Raw genomic sequence first — 21,363 nt, forward strand, 5'->3', positions numbered from 1 at the left:
GAGGTTGTCACGAGCTGTGTCACTTCCTCTTTAGGTGATCAAGTTCCTTGGGGACGAGCAGGACCAGATTACATTTGTGACACGGGCAGTGAGAGTTGTGGATCTCATCACAAATTTAGACATGGCTGCTTTTCAATCCCATGGTGGCCTCTCAATCTTTATCTGCAGGCTAGAGGTACTGAAAGCACCGCAGTTCTGCTCTGTGTTTGTGTATAGACTATTCTGCTTTTTGCCCTTTTGTTGACAGAATGTGACCTGATTGTTTCTCTGTGCAGCATGAGGTTGACCTCTCCAGGAAAGAGTGCCCTTTTGTAATCAAACCAAAGATACAGAGGCCCAGCACAGCTACTGAGACCGAGGACATGGACACTGATATGGACGGTTAGTATCACCTGTCATGTTTACTAAGGTGTATGTATTTAAATAGCTCGCCTACAAATGAAAATACTGTCATAGTGTTCCCTAAAGTAAAAGGTATTGACACAAGGGTCCAAAAACTAAGCCAGAACTAGATTACCTGCACACAATGAAAATTAATAGGTGTGGTCCCTGGCGAACTCCATTCCTTTATCATTTTTTTAAATCTCTGTTTTCTTTTATTGTTTGATCATTCAGTGCCATCTGCCAATGTTTTCTTTTTAGTTCCATGAATGAAAGTAATGTGTTATAAAGACATGACAACTATTTTCATTTATGCATAAACTGTTTAATTTTTTATTTTTTATTATTTGAGAGGTGATAAAAAGAGAACAAATAAATGTAGGATGAAAGTTTTGAAAGCAGAGGGTCTGTTCTTTCATTTGATATATTGTATGTTTATATATTTAAAGAAGAATATTTTCTGGAAGGCATTAAAGCTTACATAACACACGCTGTTTTTGCATTTCAGATGTTAATCTGGAGTACCTATAGATTAGTATTACATCCTTTATATCTCTGAAGAGTCTTTAGTTTAATCAGATTTATAAAAGAAAGATTAGCTTTACCGACTCTTTCTGATAACGTACGAAAAAATGAAGGAGGAGGAGTTACTACCGCGGGAGGAGCGAGTACGAGTCATGTAACACTATACAACACTTATAACTTATGATTCACTACATGTTTGTGTCATTTATATAATATGCACGCGCCTATTTCCAACATAACACAGAAGTCTTAGGTGACAGGTGTGCAGGGTTTTCCTGCGGAAGTGCCCATAAAAAGAAGTGATGCGTATAGAAACCCCTGAAACGTCAGCTGGACCCATAATCGAAAAAAAGAGCGAGTACAAGTCATGCAACACTATACAACACTATGATTCACTACATGTTCGTGTCATTTATATAATATGCACGCGCCTATTTCCAACATAACACAGAAGTTTTACTTATCGCATGCAACTCATGACCCGGTTGGGAAAATCCAGCGCATCAAACACAAGCAAAACTCTGCTGCTACCCCGGATAATAAACTATATCCATTGTTTTCATAAGGCTGGCTTTCTTTTCCAGGCATCCAAAAACACACTTCTTCATTCATGCCATTGTTGAGTTTTGAAATTAAACAAAGCTGTCGCGTGATATGATGTTTGCAAGTTCTAGCGTCTCCCGCTGATTCACAGGTGTGCGGAGTTTTCCGGCGGAAGTGCCCATAAAAAGAAGTGATGCGTATAGAAACGCCTGAAATGTCAGCTGGACCCGCAATTGTAAAAAACTTTCCAAAACTTGTACGAACCCTGGCGAAGTGCATTCGGCACAGAAATACTCCCAAGTGTAACACACCCAACTGCTTTTTTGACACTTTGCCTATGTTTATCATTAGGAAACTACTCTTAAACAGTGTTAATAAGTCAGAATGCATGAAATACCATTGAACCCCTTTAAACTTTTGTGGAAATTATGAAAAAATGCTGGCGGGGGGAGAGTTATAGATTTAAAGATCATTCAAGATTATCTGTATATGGGCAAACTGCTTCTCTCTCACTGATCTATATAAATGACTGGATTGCGCATGCATCACAACTGTGAAGCCACCGCGCCGCCATGTTGGTATACCCAAACATTCCATTAAATCAATGGACGTTTTCCGATTTTAATGATAAAACATCACTTTACTAGTCTTCGTTTTTATATCTGAAGTTACCTTGTACATTATTACAACGCAAACGTCCTAAGCATGTACTAGTTATTTATTGAAAGTTGTACATTTTAGTTTTTAATCAGTTATTATAGATTCATCTTCATTACAGTATCAGATCAGCAGACAGACCGCAGCATATTAAGTATTAATGACAAACGTGCTCATTCTGAAATCTAAATAAATAATCATAATTTGTACCGTATGTGCATGCAATAATTTGCTGGTTTTATTTTATCTAAACTTATAAGTTACCTAAACTTATTTAGAGAAACGCTGACCATGTATCTGAATGTCACAGAAAACTTTATTTATACCCGTGTCATTAACAGAACGCAGCAGACACACTCACCTTAACGGTTTTTTATAAATCCATTTTCCTGCCCGATTAAAGCATAAACATTGCAAATAACACCAGAATTAACAGTTAATTTACGTACACATATCCTAAAAATAATCTTGCGTGACTGATACGCTGTAAAGCGGGTGAATTTAAAACATGATTTTGAATGGAAGTCATTGACGCCGTCTGCCGGTTGGGTATACCAAGATGGCGTCCCGAGCTCTGTGCTGGCTTCACCTCACGCTGTTACGTTAAGCGTTCTATGCGCAATCCAGTCATTTATATAGATCAGTGTTCTCTACACAAATTTTTTTCATACCAATAGATTTTAAGTGCATACATTTTTATATGTCATGGCCTGTATTAATCATAATGGTGTTGTCATTATAGTGTCAGAGGTTGCGATGGAGAGCAGTCCTGGCCCTTCAACTTCCTCTGGTTCCAGAACTGAGACAGACTCCCGAACACAGAGCAATACACCCAGCACCCCCAGAACAGGTACAACATGTACACCAGTCGTTCTAAAACTTAGGGTCACATAGGTATTCACCCAACACAAGAGGGGCCTCATGCTGAAAATGTTTGAGAACCACTGATTTACACTTGCTAGAAAGTTGTGGTAGTACTGAATAAGCTCTTGACTATTAAAACACATTTATTTTTATTTCCTAACAGGAGTGCAGTGCATCCCTCAGAGGGCCGCTCTGTTAAAATCTATGTTGAACTTCTTGAAAAAAGCCATTCAGGACCCTGCGTTCTCTGACGGCATTCGTCATGGTATTTATTTAGTTTTAAAATGTATTACTGTAATTGTAATGCATTTTGCTTACTAGTGAGTAACTTTAAGTAATGCTCATTGCATTTTTGTTCTTATTATAGTAATGGATGGGTCCCTGCCTACCTCTCTGAAACACATTATCAGTAATGCAGAGTATTATGGACCTTCACTGTTTCTTCTGGGTAAGCACACGGAAAGCAGTTGCTCTGGTGCTGCTGATGTATTAACAGAACTTGTACATATTCTTGTGAATCTGGATTCAATGTCATTTCATAAGTTGACAGTCACATGATATGAAAGAACACTTTGATTTCAATCTGATTTCTTATTATTATAATATAAAAATTTGGGTTGTCATTCAGATGTCTGTTTCACCCTCCAATGTCTTTCTCATTCTTGTATTTCAGCGACAGAAGTGGTGACCGTGTTTGTGTTCCAAGAGCCCTCTCTACTATCTTCTCTGCAGGACAATGGTCTCACTGATGTCATGCTACATGCGCTGCTCATCAAAGATGTGAGTCTGCCATCACACCACTCAGTCTAATATGCTGATAGCCTTTTGCTTTTTTCACTCACAGTCTGTTTTCTTTCACTTTTAATTTAGTTTTTGTTTTCTCTTATGCCCACACATTTAGTTCAGTTCTTTCCATTCACTCATGCGGCCTCTTTCATTTCCTCTGCTTCTTCGTGGATGTTTTTTTCGTGGAGCTGTTTTGTTTCTCAGTCTCTCTTATATTCTTTATATCTGTTTAAGAGTTTTGACATGCATGCATGCCTGCGGTGTAAATTAAAATGCTGGTCACGTTAAAAGGCAGCTTTTGCTAAATTGTTGCATCTTCCTGTACCTAATTTGTTTTGCTCCGCTTCCTGTTGTGCAGGTTCCTGCCACCCGAGAGGTGCTGGGTTCCCTACCCAATGTCTTCAGCGCCCTGTGTCTAAATGCCCGGGGTCTGCACTCCTTTGTGCAGTGCCAGCCCTTCGAGCGGCTCTTCAAGGTGCTGCTCTCGCCAGACTACCTACCTGCCATGCGCCGCCGACGCAGCTCTGACCCGCTAGGTAAGTGGCCTCTATAAACTGGTGTTTCTCTGTTGTTGGTAAAAAAAAACAATTGTGGTAAAAGAAATACACTGTTACAAACAAATTTTCATTTTCTGTGTAACAGGAGACACTGCCTCTAACTTGGGCAGTGCTGTTGACGAGTTAATGCGACACCAGCCCACGCTGAAAACTGACGCGACGACAGCCATTATCAAGGTAAAGTGGCTAGTGCTGACAAGTTCCTTCATGCTGCCTTTAAAAATGCAAATATCGTTGCATATAAAGCATTTCAAGTAGTTGAGTTTGATTGCCCTCTTATGTTGACCTTTTGTAGTTGCTTGAGGAGATTTGCAACTTGGGTAGATCGCCGGAGTACATCTGTCAGAAACCATCTATACAGAAAGCGGACGGTACCGTCGCTGTGCCTCCAGCTCGCTCAAACCACGCTGCAGAGGAGGCATCCAGTGAGGATGAGGAGGAGGAAGAGGCTCTACATACCTTTACTCAACAGCAGGGGGAGCCAGAAAGCAACAGGCAGTTAGTACAAAACCGCATCAATCTTAGAGATCTGTAAGAGCGACAGAGAAGCATAATTTTTTTTGCTGTTATTGAAATGTAGGAGTTGAACATTGTGTACATTTGTGCATGAACCGTCTCTAATGTAACATGCATGTTTTTACAGAGTGGTGGGCACAGAGGAGCGGATCCCCATCCCTCTTATGGATTACATCCTTAATGTGGTATGTGCTGGGCATACTGCTTTATTTATAAACATCTTATTATTATTATTCCTCTGACTACATATCTAGAATTTTTTCTTAAGCTCACAAACTCGGTGCATAGGCTATTTTTCAAAACATTAGAAGAAAATATATGTATCAAATATTTAAAATAGCTAAATAGGTCAATTGTGTGTGTGTGTGTGTGTGTGTGTGTGTGTGTGTGTGTGTGTGTGTGTTTGTTTTTCTCTTAGATGAAATTTGTGGAGTCCATTCTCAGTAATAACACCACAGATGACCACTGTCAAGAGTTTGTAAATCAGAAGGGCCTCCTACCACTAGTGTCAATACTTGGGCTGCCCAACCTGCCCATAGACTTTCCCACCTCTGCTGCCTGCCAAGCTGTGGCAGGAGTCTGCAAATCTATACTGGTGAGATTAAAACCAACTACCTGAGATTTACCCTGAAAATGTGTCAGGGATTCTATAGTGACAGTCATTATATTATTAATTCATTTCTAGAGGCCTAATCCAAAATACCTAATCCTTTTCTCTTACTCTTAGACTTTGTCCCATGAACCGAAGGTTCTCCAGGAGGGTTTGTGTCAGTTGGACAGCATATTGTCTGCTCTTGAGCCCCTTCATCGGCCCATCGAGGTGCCTGGTGGCTCCGTGCTGCTCCGAGAGCTGGCCAATGCGGGCCATGTCACGGATGCCACGCTGTCGGCACACGCCACCCCGCTGCTGCATGCCCTGACAGCGGCACACGCGTACATCCTCATGTTCGTTCATACCTGCCGAGTTGGACAGGTTTGTTTTGGCTTTTTAAATATTTAGAAGTGTTACATGCTGTTTTCTTTAACCTAGCTTCTGTCATTTTTAGTATAGCGTTGTATACTGTATTTACTGTTTAGGGCGAGGGGTGGAAAGTTAAATGTCATTTTGTATAGGAGCATCTGCTTAAAGAATTAACGTAAATAAATGTTGCCTGAAGGTGTCATTTCTGAATATGACTAATATGACAGTACCTTTGACTTTCTCTCTCAGAGTGAGATCCGTGCTATCTCCGTGAACCAGTGGGGTTCACAGCTGGGTCTTAGTGTTCTGAACAAACTCAGTCAGCTCTACTGCTCTCTAGTGTGGGAAAGCACTGTGCTGCTGTCCCTCTGTACACCAAACAGGTCAGTACTCCACCCATCTTAAACCTAAAACAGATGATAAACTGTAAATACCATTTCATTGGCATTTATAAACCATTCCATGTGTTAAAGGATTAGTCCATTTAAAAAAAATCTAGATAATTTACTCACCACCATGTCATCCAAAATGTTGATGTCTTTCTTTGTTTAGTCAAAAAGAAATTATGTTTTTTGAGGAAAATATTCCAGCATTTTTCTCATTTTAATGGACTTTAATGGACCCCAAAACTTAACAGTTTTAATTCAGTTTAAAATTGCAGTTTCAAAGGACTGTAAACGATATCAAATGAGGCATAAGGGTCTTATCTAGTTAAACGATTGTCATTTTTGGCATGGAAAATAAAAAATATGCAACAACTTCACGCCTTCATCCAGTCGCGTGACGCGCCAGCGCGACTTCACGTAATACGTCATCACGTCAAGAGGTCACGGATGACGTATCAAAACTACGCCCCAGTCTTTACAAGTGTGGAGAAAGAGGACCGATCCGACAGAGTTGTATGTCAAATGATACTAATTAATGTCTTTTTGTCAGTTTATTGTTTAAAATGGTCTGCAAATGTGCGTTTCATATATGTAACACGCGACCTTTCGACATCATTACACAATTACGTGAGGTCACGCTGGCTCGTCACACACAGCCGGAGGAAGAAGAGAAGTTGTGGTTTAAAAGTCCCTTTTTTCTTCTTTTTAAAAATGACAATTGTTTCGCTAGATAAGACCCTTATGCCTCTTTTGGGATCGTTTAGGTTCCTTTGCAATTTTAAACTGCATTAAAACTGTTAACTGTTGGGGTCCATTAAAGTCCATTAAATGAGAAAAATCCTGGAATGTTTTTCGCAAAAAACATAATTTCTTCTCGACTGAACAAAGAAAGACATCAACATTTTGGATGACATGGTGGTGAGTAAATAATCTTTTTTTTAAGGAAATTGACTAATCCTTTATGGCTCATTCACACCAAGAATAACTATAAAGGTGAAGTTTTAAAATGCAGGATCCACACCACAGTTATGATTATAAAGATACAAATGAAAAATATTTAATTTTCAGCTGATGAACAAAAAACATTGTCTTAATAACAGAGGGTTAATCCACTTGTTTGTTTGTGATTGGTTTGTTGTCTGTTTTGCAGTTTGCCTCCTGGCTGTGAGTTTGGTCAGGCTGACATGCAGAAACTTGTGCCCAAAGAAGATAAACCCTCAAGCAGCACGACAGCAGCTGCCGGCAGAAGAACTGGTAACAACTGTTTTTACATTTCGCTGGCTTTTATATAATTAATTTATTTTGTCAGCCTTTGTTATCTCAATTTCTCTTACTAAATCTTTTTTTACCGCTTTTGGTTTGGTTACTGTTGCATTTGGTTTTTTAACCTCCTTTCTCTCTGCCAGCTGAGACTGAGACCCTATCTGTGGGGGTAGACCCCTCTGCCCAGGGTTTGCTAGAAGGAATGGGGCTGGATGGAGATTCGCTCGCTCCCATGGAAACGGATGAGCCCACCACCACTGACCCGAAGGCCAAGTCTAAACTCACACCTGCCATGGCAACACGCATCAAGCAAATCAAACCTCTGCTCTCTGGTCAGCCTTGTGAATTTAGCTCTTTTTCATAGCAATTTACCTTAAAGCTGGTTTTAAGCTGTATGTTTCTCTTTCCCCAGCCTCCTCTCGTTTGGGCAGAGCTCTGGCTGAGTTGTTTGGGCTACTGGTGAAGCTTTGCGTAGGCTCACCTGTGCGTCAGCGGCGGTCTCACCACACCACCAGCACAGGCACCGCCCCAACACCGGCGGCTCGGGCCACTGCTTCCTCTCTTACCAAACTCCTCACCAAGGGCTTGAGCTGGCAGCCACCTCCATACACGCCCACACCACGCTTCAGGTGCTTACTTTTGCATTTACTTTATAATGTAGTGTTTACTTTTTAATGATGGCTTTGAATGGGAATAGCTATTAAGGACTATCTTTACTGAAAGTATGTGAAATAATTATAAATTTGCTTCTCTGCCATAATTCAGGCTGACGTTTTTCATCTGCTCTGTTGGCTTCACCTCACCCATGTTGTTTGATGAGAGAAAGTATCCATACCATCTGATGCTGCAGAAGTTCTTCTGTTCTGGTGGCCATGATGCTTTGTTCGAGTGAGTTTACTAGACCAGTGCGTCTATAAGGCTGGGACCCCACGGTCACTATTACCCTAAAAGGCTTTTCTTATGCATTTAAATACAATTTCCAAATTATGCTTCCTGTTCATCAGGACATTTAACTGGGCCCTGTCAATGGGAGGAAAAGTTCCTGTGTCAGAGGGTCTGGAACACACCGAGCTGCCTGACGGGACAGGGGAGTTCTTAGATGCCTGGTTGATGCTTGTGGAGAAGATGGTGAACCCCAGCACAGTGCTGGACTCACCACATTCACTTCCTGCTAAAGTGCCTGGAGCAACACTCAACACACCACAGTTCAGCGCCTTGCGCTTCCTCATCGTCACCCAGAAGGTATTAATCCTGTTAATCTCAATCCAAATATAAATGGTACATTTTTGTATTAATAGTACAGTATAACGTAGTATGTTATTTATTCTAATTTGTTGTTTAGTGAAGTACATTTCTAATGTCTCTAACTCCTGTTTAGGCTGCATTCAGTTGTATTCGTAATCTGTGGAACCGTAAGCCCTTGAAGGTCTACGGTGGGCGCATGGCCGAGTCTATGCTGGCCATTCTGTGCCACATTCTGCGAGGAGAACCCATCATTCAGGAACGGCTATCCAAAGAGAGAGAGGGCACCGCTCGGCCTGACGAGGAGAGCAGCTCCACCACCTCGGCCACTGCAGGAGCTAGTGCGCCAACACCTGCAGCAGGAGTCGTTGCAGAGGGAGTGTCTGGAAGTGCTAATGGGAACACCACTGCAGGCACTTCAGAGGATGGGACCAACTCAACAACCCGCAGAGAGCCACAAGTCAACCAGGCCCAGCTCACTCAGGTACCACTCGTGCGTATCGAGGTCATGTTACATATTTTATTGCCTTTAAAAATATTCATTTAGATTTCCTTTAAATTCTATAGCTCCAGCAGATATAAACACTTTTGCTGTATAAAAGTACGTACTTGTAACTATAAAATGGACTTTTGTTCTCCACTTATATTGTCTTTGCCTTCTGTGCAGCTAATAGACATGGGCTTCTCCAGAGAACATGCGTTGGAAGCCCTTCTGAACACCAGCACTATGGAACAGGCCACGGAGTACCTTCTCACACACCCTCCACCACTGCTCAGCGCAGCTGTCAGAGTAAGATCCCAGCATCCCTGCAAACGCACACACACACGCAGACATGCTCAGAGACAGGTTGCACGTAGACGAAGTGAGCTAGAGAGGTAACTGTGAGCTTTGTTTCTGTAGGAGTTCACCATGTCTGAAGAAGACCAGATGATGCGGGCCATTGCCATGTCTCTAGGTCAAGAAGTTAGTATGGAGCAGCGCTCAGACTCACCTGAGGTAGGCACACAGACTCTCATTTCTTTTACCTCCTTCTTTTGACTTACTGAGCAGCACATTATAGGTCTTACATCACCTGTCTATCTTAGACAAATATTCCTCTGGCCCTTCAGCAGACCCACAAGTTAAACTGTTACAATTTTGTGTCTGCAGGAAGCAGCTCGCCGGCGTGAGGAGGAAGAGAGGAGATCAAGGGAGCGAGTGGAAGAGGAAGAGGCACGCTGTCTGGAGCGCTTTCTGGAAGCTGAGCCTTTGGACACCACAGAGCTCCATACGTTCACAGACGCCATGCTACCTGGCTGCTTTCACCTTCTGGACGAGCTGCCAGACACAGTCTACCGGCTCTGTGACCTACTCATGACGGCCGTTAAAAGAAACGGCCCTGAATACAGAGACCTCATCCTCAGACAAGTGGTCAACCAGGTCAGTACCTAATGTGCACATAATGTGCTAACTGGACTGGTAATATATTTTTGGCCTTACCATATATAGGTAAATTTATTGACAATTATAAGACTAGTAATATTTTTAGCTCTTAAATTGTAATGAGCTGCTTGCCTACACAGAATTTTTGGGCATCACAGGTGTCCATTAGACCCTATCCTCATCTGTATGTGTTTCTATATTTACAAAGGTGTGGGAAGCTGCCGACGTGTTAATAAAGGCTGCTGTGCCACTTACCACCAGTGACACAAAGACTGTGTCTGAGTGGACGAGACAGATGGCAACCCTCCCTCAGGCCTCCAACCTGGCCACCCGCATCCTCCTTCTCACGCTTCTCTTTGAGGTACGCTGCCGTCAGCACACATTTTCACTCTTTATAATTTATATCATTGTGTAGTACTTTTAGCAAAACAATCTCATTGTGGTTTGCATTTATACATAAAAATACTGATGGAAGTTTATGGTGCTTTATGTCATAGGAGCTGAAACTGTCATGCGCGCTGGTGGTGGAGAGCAGCGGCGTATTGGCTGTGCTGATTAAGTTGTTGGAGGTGGTACAGCCCTGTCTACAGGCTGCCAAAGAGCAGAAGGATATCCAGACGCCCAAGTGAGTCTTTGTCCTTATGTGTCTGCATGACTGATCTAGAAACAAGTTTAGTATCAGACATCAGTATTCCTAGACAGCACAGCTCTGCTGACCCAAGCAAGAAATCGGGACGCTGCATTTGCTTAGGGGGGAATAATGGGCGTATTATACACTGTTACGGCATTTTCTTTCTCCCATGAGATTACTTGTATTTTACAAAAGATTTCATGCACCACAAATAGTTTCACCATGATAATTTGCTCTCTCTCTCTATCTCTCTCTCTCTATCTCTCTCAATGTACAAAATCCTGTGTAGAGGTTTTAAAAGTGGTTCCTCATCAGAAGTCAAAACTGTAATTGATTGACTAACCTCTATCTACAGCATAACGCCCATGGGTGAAATGTTAATTTGCTTATGATTATGCTGAGTTTTGCAGTTTCCTATGGTGCCTTGTGATGTAAATGTTTGAGTGTGTGTACACAAAAAATTTTATAGTATAAAAAAGTCCATATGTTCACTGTAACTCAACCCTATTTGGTTTTACCTGTAGATGGATCACCCCTGTGCTCCTGCTTATTGACTTCTATGAGAAAATGGCCGTTTCTTCCAAACGAAGAGCCCAGATGAACAAGGTTGGTGGCACATGAACAATAATAAAATAATTTATTGTGACCATATCATACTGTGAATTTGACAACTAAACATGAATGCTACAAGATTCCTGATAGAAGTATTACATGAACATTTTGTCATTCTAGTACCTGCAGCCCAATGGAAATAACTGGCGTTGGTTTGATGACCGTTCGGGGCGCTGGTGCAGCTATAGCGCCAGTAATAACAGCACTATAGACTCAGCCTGGAGGGCAGGAGAGACCAGTGTCCGTTTCACGGCTGGACGTAGGAGATACACTGTCCAGTTTAACACGATGGTGCAGGTAACAATTACAACATGGAGCGGTGCAATGGACACCCTGGATCAAATGCATATTATGAATGAAGAAATGCCAATGACAAATGTTCCCTCTTAAGTTTTGCTTCAAAACCCTGTTTCTGAGTAAACCCTTTCTTGTTAAAGGGACACTCCACTTAAAAAAAAATAGGCTTATTTTCCAGCTCCTCAAGAGTTAAACAACTGATTTTTACCTTTTCGGAATCCATTCAGCTGATCTACGGGTCTGGCGGTACCACTTTTAGCATAGCTTAGCATAATCCATTGAATCTGATTAGACCATTAGCATCGCACTCAAAAATGACTTAAGAGTTTTAATATTTCCTATTTAAAACTTGACTCTTCTGTAGTTATATCGTGTACTAAGACCGATGGAAAATTAAAAGTTGCGATTTTCTAGCCAGATATGGGTGGGAACTATACTTACACTTTGGTGTAATAATCAAGGACTTCTATGCTGAATTTTGTCTCTACCAGAGCAATATCAGACATGATGTTGTGCATGCACAGCATAATGGTGCGTTTACACCAACCGCGTTTCAGGTGTAGAGCGGAGTAGATGTGCGGAAAAAGCAAGCATTTGATGCGCGTCAGAGGCAAAATCTGCTTCTTGTGGGAGGAGCAAGTGGGGGGGGACCTCCAGACGCGCGTCTTTACATTGACTTAACATTGAAATCACTTGCGCTTCACGCCTCTACCACGGTAGGTGTAAACGCAGCATAAGAGGGAACATTGCCAGTGACTGTGAATCTTGAGTAACAGATCTCCGTATGTCTGTTTGTTTCAGGTGAATGAGGAGACTGGAAACAGGCGCCCAGTAATGTTAACTGTACAGAGGGTGCCGCGGATGCCAAAACCTTCTAAAACTGGAAGTGCTACTGATACAGAGAGAGAGGAAGGAGAACAGAGAACAAAGACTGAGGAGACTCCGTTAGAAACCGGTAAGGACATAGTGTGTCCTTTTTTGGCGTAACTGGCTGTTATAATAGTGGTTTACAACAGTTTGGCTTTTAAGTGTTCATAGCATTTGTCAAAACGTGCATGTATTAATTTTGACAAAAATTAGTTAATTTAGTTTTTCTGCATTGATTTTGAAGATTCCACATCTGCGGCTGTGGAGATGGCTCCCCCTAAAGAGGAGTTGGAGCAGAAAGATTCAAGCACGGCAACTCCTGCCCCTGTTCAGGAACCCTCTGTCTCCAGCGGTATTGTGGTGCAGGGGCTGACTGAGGACATGGTTACCGTTCTGATCCGCGCCTGCGTCAGCATGATCAGCGTTCCCGTAGACCCGGACACTCTGCATGCCACTTTGCGACTTTGTCTGCGTCTCACGCGCACACATCACTATGCCATGATGTTTGCTGAGCTCAAGAGCACACGCATGATTTTGAACCTCACACAGAGTTCCGGATTCAATGGCTTTACACCACTGGTTACGCTGCTTTTCCGCCACATCATAGAAGACCCAGCCACCCTACGGCACACCATGGAGAAGGTGCTTTGTTTTTATTTACCCAAAGACTTATACATTTTTCATTTTGAGGTTTGTTTATCTTTTGAGTCACATCATCCCTCCTTCTTATATCTCAGGTGGTTCGGTCTGCTGTCACCAGTGGAGCAGGAAGCACTACTTCAGGCGTGGTCTCGGGTAGTTTGGGGTCGAGGGAGATCAACTACATCTTGCGTGTCCTTGGCCCAGCAGCTTGCCGCAACCCAGAGTGCTTTACAGAAACTGCAAAGAGTTGCATCCGAATTGCTCTTCCAGCCCCAAGAGGTGCTGGGACTGGTATGACCTAAAATCGCCAAAACCCATGTTATCGTGTCCATATAACAATTAATGCATAACATTTTCTTTGTTACTCAGCCTCGGATGATGAGTTTGAGAACTTCAGAATTAAGGGTCCAAATGCTGTCCAGCTAGTCAAGACCACGCCCTTAAAGTTGTCCCCCCTGCCAACCATACCAGAAACCATTAAAGAGGTCATCTATGATATGCTGAATGCCTTAGCAGCATATCACGCACCAGAGGAAGCAGAGAGATGCGTCAGCAGTTAGGTTTGGAAACAAACAGCTGAGAGAATCGGTTTAGATCTATCCAGCTCTATTCTTTTATCAGCTTTCTCTTGTCTTAATGGGTTTTTTTTCATTTGTGTGTGTGTAGCAGAGAGAGGAGAGGAGCGGGCTGCAGCAGTACCGGGCGGTCAAGACCTGTGTCAGATCTTGCAGGATGTTGGTGATGATGTCTACCAGCAGTACAGACTCACCAGACAGGGCAGTGACTTTGACTCGCAGTCGGCCTTTCACATTAATGTAAGAATCTATATAAAAAAATTTAGTTTTTTTGTTAATTGTGTAACATTTGTCTAACTAAGATAAAATTGTACTGTAAATAAACCCTTACTGTTTCTGCTATGGAAGTGAACAATGCATCAAATTATGTGGCTTATCGAGAAGTTATTACAATATTATTACAATCAGGTATACCAGCAGATGATAAAATAAGTGAAAAAATACTATTATGTTGCCACACAAATGTATAGTCATGGTAGTGTAATGATTGCACCCTGCTGTAGGAAAGCTACAGATATAGTCTCAAAGTGCATACTAGTTATAATGGGCTCAGAATTGTGGGACTCGCATTAACTGCAAGTATTAATTATACTCCAATAGACGCAGGTGTTTGCTGCAGATGGCGCTGTTGCAGAATCCTCCCAGTCTGGAACTCCTCAAGGAGAAGGTGTGAACCACAGGCGCAAACACATTTTCTTTGCTTACAGATCCTTATTTTTTGAGTGTGAAAAGTTATTCTCAATTTTGCCCCTTGTATTTATTGCTTTCTTTTTGTCCCTGTAGCCTCCACACCTGAGGAAATGAGGGAAGAGAAAAAGGAGCAGGAGGGAGATAAGAGTGCCGCTTCAGAGGAGAGTCGAGCTGCTAAAGCCAAGGCCAGCAAGCCGCTGATGCCCACCTCTACCATCTTGAGACTGCTGGCAGAGCTGGTACGCTCCTATGTTGGCATTGCGACACTCATCACCTCTTACAACTACACGGCTGGCCAGTCTGAGCTCATTAAAGAGGTAGGTCATATAGCAGAATGTATTACATTTCTCACTTACGTAAACAGTTTTTTTGTGAAGTAGTTGCTAATACACCAAAACCATTGTTTTACTATATCAGATATCATAACATTTTGACACTTCGTGTTCGCAGGATTGCAGTGTGCTTGCATTCGTATTGGATCACTTGCTCCCACACACCCAGAACTCTGAGGACAAGGACACTCCCGCACTTGCACGTCTGTTTTTGGCCAGCCTTGCCGCAGCTGGCACCGGTACCGATGCCCAGGCTGCCCTGGTCAATGAGGTTAAGGCTGCTCTGAGTCGGGCACTGGGCATGGCAGAGGGCACAGAGAAACACGCCCGGTGAGTCAAGCTCTTTGCTGTGTATATTAGAGTACAAAATCATTAATGAAACTGAATTGTTCTTTGACCTTTTTATTGCAGATTGCAAGCAGTGATGTGCATCATCAGCACCATTATGGAGTCATGTCCTTCGACTTCTAGTTTCTACAGCACAGCCACAGCTAAGACCCAGCACAACGGCATGAACAACATAATCCGCCTCTTCCTCAAGAAAGGCCTTGTCAATGATCTTGCCCGTGTGCCTCACAGCCTGGATCTATCTAGGTATAGTACCTCCTCACCCCTTCTCCCTGTGACCACATGGCTTATCTGTCTGTATGCTTGTATCAAAAAATGTGTGTACAAAATAATTAATCTCTGCTCTTGGTTTTTCTGCAGCCCTAACATGGCCAACACAGTAAATGCTGCTCTTAAGCCTTTGGAAACTCTGTCTCGAATCGTAAACCAACCCAGCAGCCTGTTTGGAGGCAAAGGGGGAACCAGCAAGAACAAGACAGAACATGACACTGTTGGCACAGTCAGGGACAGTAACAGCAACAACCAGGATCAAGGTAACATTCGTAATAACTCGTGACAAGCGTATTAACTTGTAAATATTGAGAATTCTGTGTGTATTGACTGATTTTGTCTACAGGAGAGGTGGGTGAGGTGGAGCCGGTGGAAAATCGTGACCGTGGTCAAGCCACAGATGGCGACTTAATGGATGGAGAAGCCGAAGGAGACACAGTGGTCATCGCTGGACAGCCTGAGGTGCTGAGCACTCAGGCCATGCAGGTTAGATATAAAGCAGAAAGTGAAGTCATTTTTCTCAACTGTTAAAAATCCTCCCCCTCTAACCAAAGTTTGTTATTCATACATGCTTGTAGGTGGAGAATGAGTTGGTGGATTTAATCGATGAACTTTTAGAGAGGGATGCAGGAACTGTCAATAGCACTATCATTGGTGAGTGGTTTAATTCGTGGTCAGTGATAGAATCAAGGCAATACAATGCTGGATATGCGTTTCTAAATGGTTTTCCTGTAAATCAGTGGGGCGTTCTGGAGAAGATGAATCTCAAGAGGATGTGCTGATGGACGAAGCTCCTTCCAATATGAGTCAAGCCTCCACTCTGCAGGCGAACAGAGAGGGTAGGTTATGAATCACGAATCTGTTGGCACTTCTGTTGGACAAAGATGTGACCATAATTGATGTGGATAAAAGCTACTTTAGTCTTAATTTATGTCTGGTATTAACAAAAACAAAAATGCTCAATGTCTAATCGCCCTCCTGTTGTAAAATCTAAGCAGCTGCATGACACCATATGTTGTTAGTTTTGTTGTTTATGCTACATGCAGCATTCACAACAGGCGATTTTTCTGCTCATTTTAAGATCTGCTAAACCAATTTGTGTGAAAAACTGTCAGCTAGCCATTTGTTTGCTAGTTTTACTGCATATGGTGAATTTTTGTTCTAAAGTCATTTCTTTTGTTGGTTTAGACTCCATGAACATCCTAGAGCCAGAGGATGAAGAGCACACACAAGAAGAAGACTCCAGTGGCAGCAATGAGGATGAAGACAGTCAGGATGAGGAGGAAGAGGAGGAGGAAGAAGAGGAGGAAGATCAGGTAATAATCATTAAAAAAGTAATCTCCGCTTATCCTATATACATGGGTGTATAATAAATGCTCATTGTGTCCTACTTCGTTTTCTACTCTTTTCTTTATATAAAGGATGATGAAGAGGGAGATGAGGATGACGACGATGAAGGCTCAGAGATGGAGCTGGATGAAGATTTTCCTGATATCAATGCAGCTCCGCACATCCGTTTTGAGAGATTCGACCGGGATGATGACCTTATCATAGAATTCGATAACATGTTCTCGACGTCCGGTAAATCAATTGATCTTTAGCCACTACTGTCTACGTATAGCATACAGAAGTATACCCGAAAACATTAAGCATACCCTAGTTTTAATTCTTTTTGTAGTCATTACACCCTGAAAATCGGAGATATGTATTTTTTGTTTCATTTGTCACTTCTTTTTGTCTTTTCTCGACGTCCGCTGACATCCCTCCCTCACCAGGAAATATCCCCAGTTCTCATCCTCTGATGGTGCGGCATGCTGACCATGGCTCTCTGACTCTAGGAGGGTCGAGCACCAGCAGCAGATTGGCTCAAGGCATGGGACGCAGCCAACGCTCTCTCCGCCAGCTCACAGCAAACACGGGACACACCATCCACGTGCATTACCCTGGAAATCGCCAGCCCAACCCTCCGCTCATCCTGCAGAGGTGAGGTTTAGTGTACAGGAACAGCTAAAAGTAATCTATTTGTTGGTTGTTGGCTACAGGTGATATTACGCACTGCCCGAAAATAGTTCCCTGCCATTGAAAGTTACTAAGGGGACTATTTTTGGCTGCTGCGTAATATCATTGCGCCTCCTGCAGCCATGTTACAGCAGCAAAGTTCTTGGTTATTACGCCAGAATGAGAGTATAGTTCCTAGTCATATTGACATAGAAAATCGCAACTTTTACATTTCTGTCGGTCTTGGTGCACGATGTAACTACAGAAGAGTCAAGTTTTAAATAGGAAAAATATCAAAACTTTGTTATTTTTTAGTGCGATGCTAATGGTCTAATCAGATTCAATAGATTATGCTAAGCTATGGTAAAAGTGGTTGTGCCAGACCCGGAGATCAGCTGAATGGATTCCAAAACAGTAAAAATCAAATGTTTAACTCTAGGAGGGAAATTAGTTTATTAAAAAAAAGTCAATGTCACTTTAATATTACGAAAATATACAGTGTTTTTTTTGTGCAAAATTTACACCTTGCTACTTTGTAAACAGTTCTGTTATGTGCGTTTCAGATTATTGGGCCCCAGTGCTGCTGCTGATATCCTTCAGCTATCTAGCTCTCTGCCCCTGCAGTCCCGTGGACGAGCCCGTCTCCTTGTGGGCAACGAGGACGTGCACATTATCGCCCGTTCAGACGACGAGCTACTGGACGACTTCTTTCACGAGCAGAGCAGCACTGGAGGACAGGCTGGTGAGTCTCCCACTGACATGCTACTTCAATTAACGGTTACAGACACACTTGCTAAACCCTTATGTTCTGCAGGCACCCTTTCCAGTATACCGACAGCTTTAACCAGATGGACGGATGAGTGTAAAGTTCTGGATGCTGAGAGCATGCATGACTGTGTGGCAGGTGAGACAATCTCAGAATGACTATATGACAACACCTGTTGTTTACCAGGCATTTCATAAAAGCTTGATGTCTTGTGCCCTCTGGTCACTTAGTGGTGAAGGTGCCCATCCTGCAGCACTTGGAGACTTTGCGTGACGAGGAGCTAGAAGAGCGCAGGGAGAAGAGGAGGAGACAGTTGGCAGAAGAAGAAGAGACGGCCAAACAGAATGAGAGTTCTTCAGCGAGCGAGGAGACGCGGGAACAAAGTCTGCAGGTAGGAGAGGTGTATTTATAGCATAAATTGGATTCAGTCAGTATTAAATTAGGGCGGGGCTATAGATATGAACCATGACACGGGTCACATGGCTTAATTTAATGTGCATTTCACAGCATGTGTGGATAAATTGCTGTTATTTCCCACAGGGCTCTGGGATTGGAGCAGTCAACGGTGCTGGTGAAAACGCAGCAGGTATAGCCTCGCATCTTTTGTGCTTTTATTAATAAACTCAGTAGTAATATTGAGATGTGTTTACTGCTTTTTTTGTATTGATCACAGATTATGCAGGTCAAATGTCAGTTTGCTAAAATGAGATTTTATTACTCGTCGTGTATTTGTGGAGAAATCTGGGTTTGAGAGGAGCTCTTCTGCGGGCTGTGGGGTGAGGTAGTAGTTTGTATAGTTTTAGGATCACACCAGATCTGGGAGATAACTATACAGTCTACTGTCTTTCCCACGGTAACTGCTCGACATCTGGATGATCTCGCCTTCCTTCATCACTATGTCAAGTGCTGCTCGGCAAAAATCAATTGCTTATGCAATCAGTTGTTGCTTATGAACTGCATGGTTATGAAATGTATTAGCAAAAAGTGAATTGAACATTACTATGAACATGTCCAGCTAGGTTATTGTTTTGCCCATGGTTAATATATGTATGAATGTATTTATTATCTGATTTGATTGAGCAAGCAGTGGCTGTGATGTGGTGAGGTAGTAAGTTGTGTTGTTGTTGGGGATCAGTGTAGTGTGACCCTCGAAGGAGATAACTATACAATTTACTGCCTTCCTCACTGCAGACCTTAATCACACATACATAACTTTTATCATACGACTGCAGTTTTGAAAATCATATGTAATAATATCAATGACACTCATTTCTCTACTTCATTCTATTTTTATCTGATCAGAAGGAGAACAAGCCCAAAGTGTGGTGTCTTCCTGTCTGGACCCTCCTCGCACCTCGGAGGGTTTCCTTACAGCACCCCCCTCAGGAGAAGTCACCCCAACCACCCCTGCACCTCACGAGCAAGCTCTTGTGTCACTGGAGACAGCCATCAGTCAGCAGGTGCACCAGCCAATCACAGAGCTGCTGCTGGCTGACTCCCTTCCTGATTCTCACGGGGCCTTGTTAGGGACGGGACTTTCCCAGCCCTCTATACCCGATAGGCCGAATTGTGAGGCAGAAGCATCTCAGATGGAGATGTCACCTGCACCCACTATTGGTGAGAGAGCAGGAGGAGGAGCATTGGATGCAGTCAGGGAAGGTAGATGATTGATTAACTTTGAATTTTGTAAAATCTGAATTCAAACACTGTGGTTAAATGGAGTGCCGTTCACATTCAGGTGGATTCTCGGTTTCTACGAATGTTTTTGTAGTATCTAAATAGTTGTATAATCCCACTGCATTCTACATGCAACTATTGCATGTATTTTGTTTCCTTTTTGTCGTGCATTTGAAGTGTCTGCCAGGTTGAGTTGATATTGACAGAAGCTTCCCTGTTGTCTCTGTCTTAGCTTCTCTCAGTCCAGATATAGCTGAGAGCTCGGAGCCTGTGCCAGTGGGCGTGTCTCAGCTTGAGGGTTCACCCATGGATACAAGTAGTCCCGCCTCAGGAACCCAGGAAGAGCCGGCCAACAGCTCGGCTCCACCCAATCACATGTCTCAGGAATTGTCAGGAAGTGGTGACAGTGGGCTCACAGATAGGCAAACGGATGCAGACACAGGGTGAGCAGTTCAATTACAGTAATTAAAAGAAAAACGCATGGGTTAGTTAGTAGACATGGTATACACATCTGTACACTTTTTAAATTTGGATGAATTGTATTGTTTAGGGAAACTAAGTCTCAGTCTTGCATTTTGTGATTTATTTTCAGGTCAACTTCTGTTTCTTCTCCTGGTGAGACCATGCCTCGGAGTGACAGTGCAGATAGCCAATCCCAGGCCATCCAAGAGGAGCCCCTCCCATCCACCAGCAATGATGAGGTTGACCCTCTGGCAGGTGAGTGTCTTAAATCAAAGTATGTAGAGACACTTCTTTGACAAGACCTTTATGACACAATTTTTGTGCGCTACCTTGTAGGCATCAGTCTTCCAGAAGGTGTGGACCCTTCCTTCTTGGCTGCACTGCCTGAGGACATCCGTCGGGAGGTACTGCAGAACCAGCTTGGAATCAGACCCCCATCTCGTCCTCCTGTGGCCTCCACACTCCCAACCTCATCTGCCTCTGTGCTGACTGCAGGGGCAGGGTTGACAGAGGTCAGCCCAGAATTCCTGGCTGCTTTGCCACCTGCCATTCAGGAGGAGGTATGAGTGCGCTGCTGCTTGTTATTGTTTAGAGGTTCTTGATGATAATTGGCTAGCAGTTATGTGTTGTGTAACGTTATGTAAACTTTAAGACTCAATAAATGAAATTATTATTATTTCTTTGCATCAACAGGTTTTGGCCCAGCAGCGAGCAGAGCAGCAGCGTCGTGAGTTATCCCAGCAGCCCTCACAAGGTGATCAACCTCTGGATCCAGTCACGTTCATCCAGACCCTTCCCTCTGAGCTGCGACGCTCTGTGCTGGAGGACATGGAGGACAGCGTGCTAGCGGTTATGCCTCCAGACATCGCAGCAGAGGCTGCAGCGCTGCGCAGGGAACAGGAAGCCAGGCAGAGACAACTGATGCATGAAAGGTTGTTCGGTCACAGTTCCTCTTCAGCCCTGTCCGCCATTCTAAGATCACCCGCCTTCACTAGCCGACTGGGTGGCAACCGTGGTGTACAGTACACCCGACTGGCTGTGCAAAGAGGAGGGACGTTTCAAATGGGAGGGAGCGCTAACCACAGTCGGTAA

At 43.2% G+C, this 21,363-nt stretch overlaps 1 protein-coding gene across 1 annotated transcript in view; it reads left to right on the forward strand.

Annotated features, from left to right (window-relative positions):
* huwe1 (HECT, UBA and WWE domain containing E3 ubiquitin protein ligase 1) overlaps positions 1 to 21,363 on the forward strand; it is a 43,169-nt gene that overhangs the window by 8,114 nt on the left and 13,692 nt on the right. Inside the window, exons 14-64 of the mRNA XM_073875360.1 lie at positions 35 to 175; positions 276 to 381; positions 2,849 to 2,956; positions 3,134 to 3,235; positions 3,338 to 3,418; positions 3,644 to 3,750; positions 4,115 to 4,292; positions 4,399 to 4,490; positions 4,609 to 4,811; positions 4,957 to 5,014; positions 5,248 to 5,424; positions 5,557 to 5,802; positions 6,040 to 6,173; positions 7,327 to 7,430; positions 7,583 to 7,771; positions 7,852 to 8,068; positions 8,205 to 8,327; positions 8,444 to 8,681; positions 8,818 to 9,165; positions 9,349 to 9,471; positions 9,583 to 9,678; positions 9,832 to 10,101; positions 10,313 to 10,465; positions 10,602 to 10,729; positions 11,260 to 11,341; positions 11,468 to 11,644; positions 12,446 to 12,599; positions 12,756 to 13,153; positions 13,249 to 13,444; positions 13,523 to 13,701; positions 13,825 to 13,968; positions 14,329 to 14,395; positions 14,512 to 14,735; positions 14,869 to 15,080; positions 15,162 to 15,344; positions 15,459 to 15,631; positions 15,715 to 15,854; positions 15,947 to 16,022; positions 16,109 to 16,207; positions 16,557 to 16,684; positions 16,790 to 16,936; positions 17,110 to 17,351; positions 17,930 to 18,108; positions 18,181 to 18,270; positions 18,363 to 18,523; positions 18,673 to 18,718; positions 19,435 to 19,791; positions 20,042 to 20,252; positions 20,402 to 20,526; positions 20,608 to 20,831; positions 20,965 to 21,359. Coding sequence (XP_073731461.1) covers positions 35 to 175; positions 276 to 381; positions 2,849 to 2,956; positions 3,134 to 3,235; positions 3,338 to 3,418; positions 3,644 to 3,750; positions 4,115 to 4,292; positions 4,399 to 4,490; positions 4,609 to 4,811; positions 4,957 to 5,014; positions 5,248 to 5,424; positions 5,557 to 5,802; positions 6,040 to 6,173; positions 7,327 to 7,430; positions 7,583 to 7,771; positions 7,852 to 8,068; positions 8,205 to 8,327; positions 8,444 to 8,681; positions 8,818 to 9,165; positions 9,349 to 9,471; positions 9,583 to 9,678; positions 9,832 to 10,101; positions 10,313 to 10,465; positions 10,602 to 10,729; positions 11,260 to 11,341; positions 11,468 to 11,644; positions 12,446 to 12,599; positions 12,756 to 13,153; positions 13,249 to 13,444; positions 13,523 to 13,701; positions 13,825 to 13,968; positions 14,329 to 14,395; positions 14,512 to 14,735; positions 14,869 to 15,080; positions 15,162 to 15,344; positions 15,459 to 15,631; positions 15,715 to 15,854; positions 15,947 to 16,022; positions 16,109 to 16,207; positions 16,557 to 16,684; positions 16,790 to 16,936; positions 17,110 to 17,351; positions 17,930 to 18,108; positions 18,181 to 18,270; positions 18,363 to 18,523; positions 18,673 to 18,718; positions 19,435 to 19,791; positions 20,042 to 20,252; positions 20,402 to 20,526; positions 20,608 to 20,831; positions 20,965 to 21,359 — 8,531 coding nt within the window. The remainder of the gene's footprint in view (positions 1 to 34; positions 176 to 275; positions 382 to 2,848; positions 2,957 to 3,133; positions 3,236 to 3,337; positions 3,419 to 3,643; positions 3,751 to 4,114; positions 4,293 to 4,398; positions 4,491 to 4,608; positions 4,812 to 4,956; positions 5,015 to 5,247; positions 5,425 to 5,556; positions 5,803 to 6,039; positions 6,174 to 7,326; positions 7,431 to 7,582; positions 7,772 to 7,851; positions 8,069 to 8,204; positions 8,328 to 8,443; positions 8,682 to 8,817; positions 9,166 to 9,348; positions 9,472 to 9,582; positions 9,679 to 9,831; positions 10,102 to 10,312; positions 10,466 to 10,601; positions 10,730 to 11,259; positions 11,342 to 11,467; positions 11,645 to 12,445; positions 12,600 to 12,755; positions 13,154 to 13,248; positions 13,445 to 13,522; positions 13,702 to 13,824; positions 13,969 to 14,328; positions 14,396 to 14,511; positions 14,736 to 14,868; positions 15,081 to 15,161; positions 15,345 to 15,458; positions 15,632 to 15,714; positions 15,855 to 15,946; positions 16,023 to 16,108; positions 16,208 to 16,556; positions 16,685 to 16,789; positions 16,937 to 17,109; positions 17,352 to 17,929; positions 18,109 to 18,180; positions 18,271 to 18,362; positions 18,524 to 18,672; positions 18,719 to 19,434; positions 19,792 to 20,041; positions 20,253 to 20,401; positions 20,527 to 20,607; positions 20,832 to 20,964; positions 21,360 to 21,363) is intronic.

The sequence above is a fragment of the Misgurnus anguillicaudatus genome, chromosome 13 (assembly GCF_027580225.2).
Source record: "Misgurnus anguillicaudatus chromosome 13, ASM2758022v2, whole genome shotgun sequence".
In the NCBI taxonomy this organism is placed as follows: domain Eukaryota; kingdom Metazoa; phylum Chordata; class Actinopteri; order Cypriniformes; family Cobitidae; genus Misgurnus; species Misgurnus anguillicaudatus.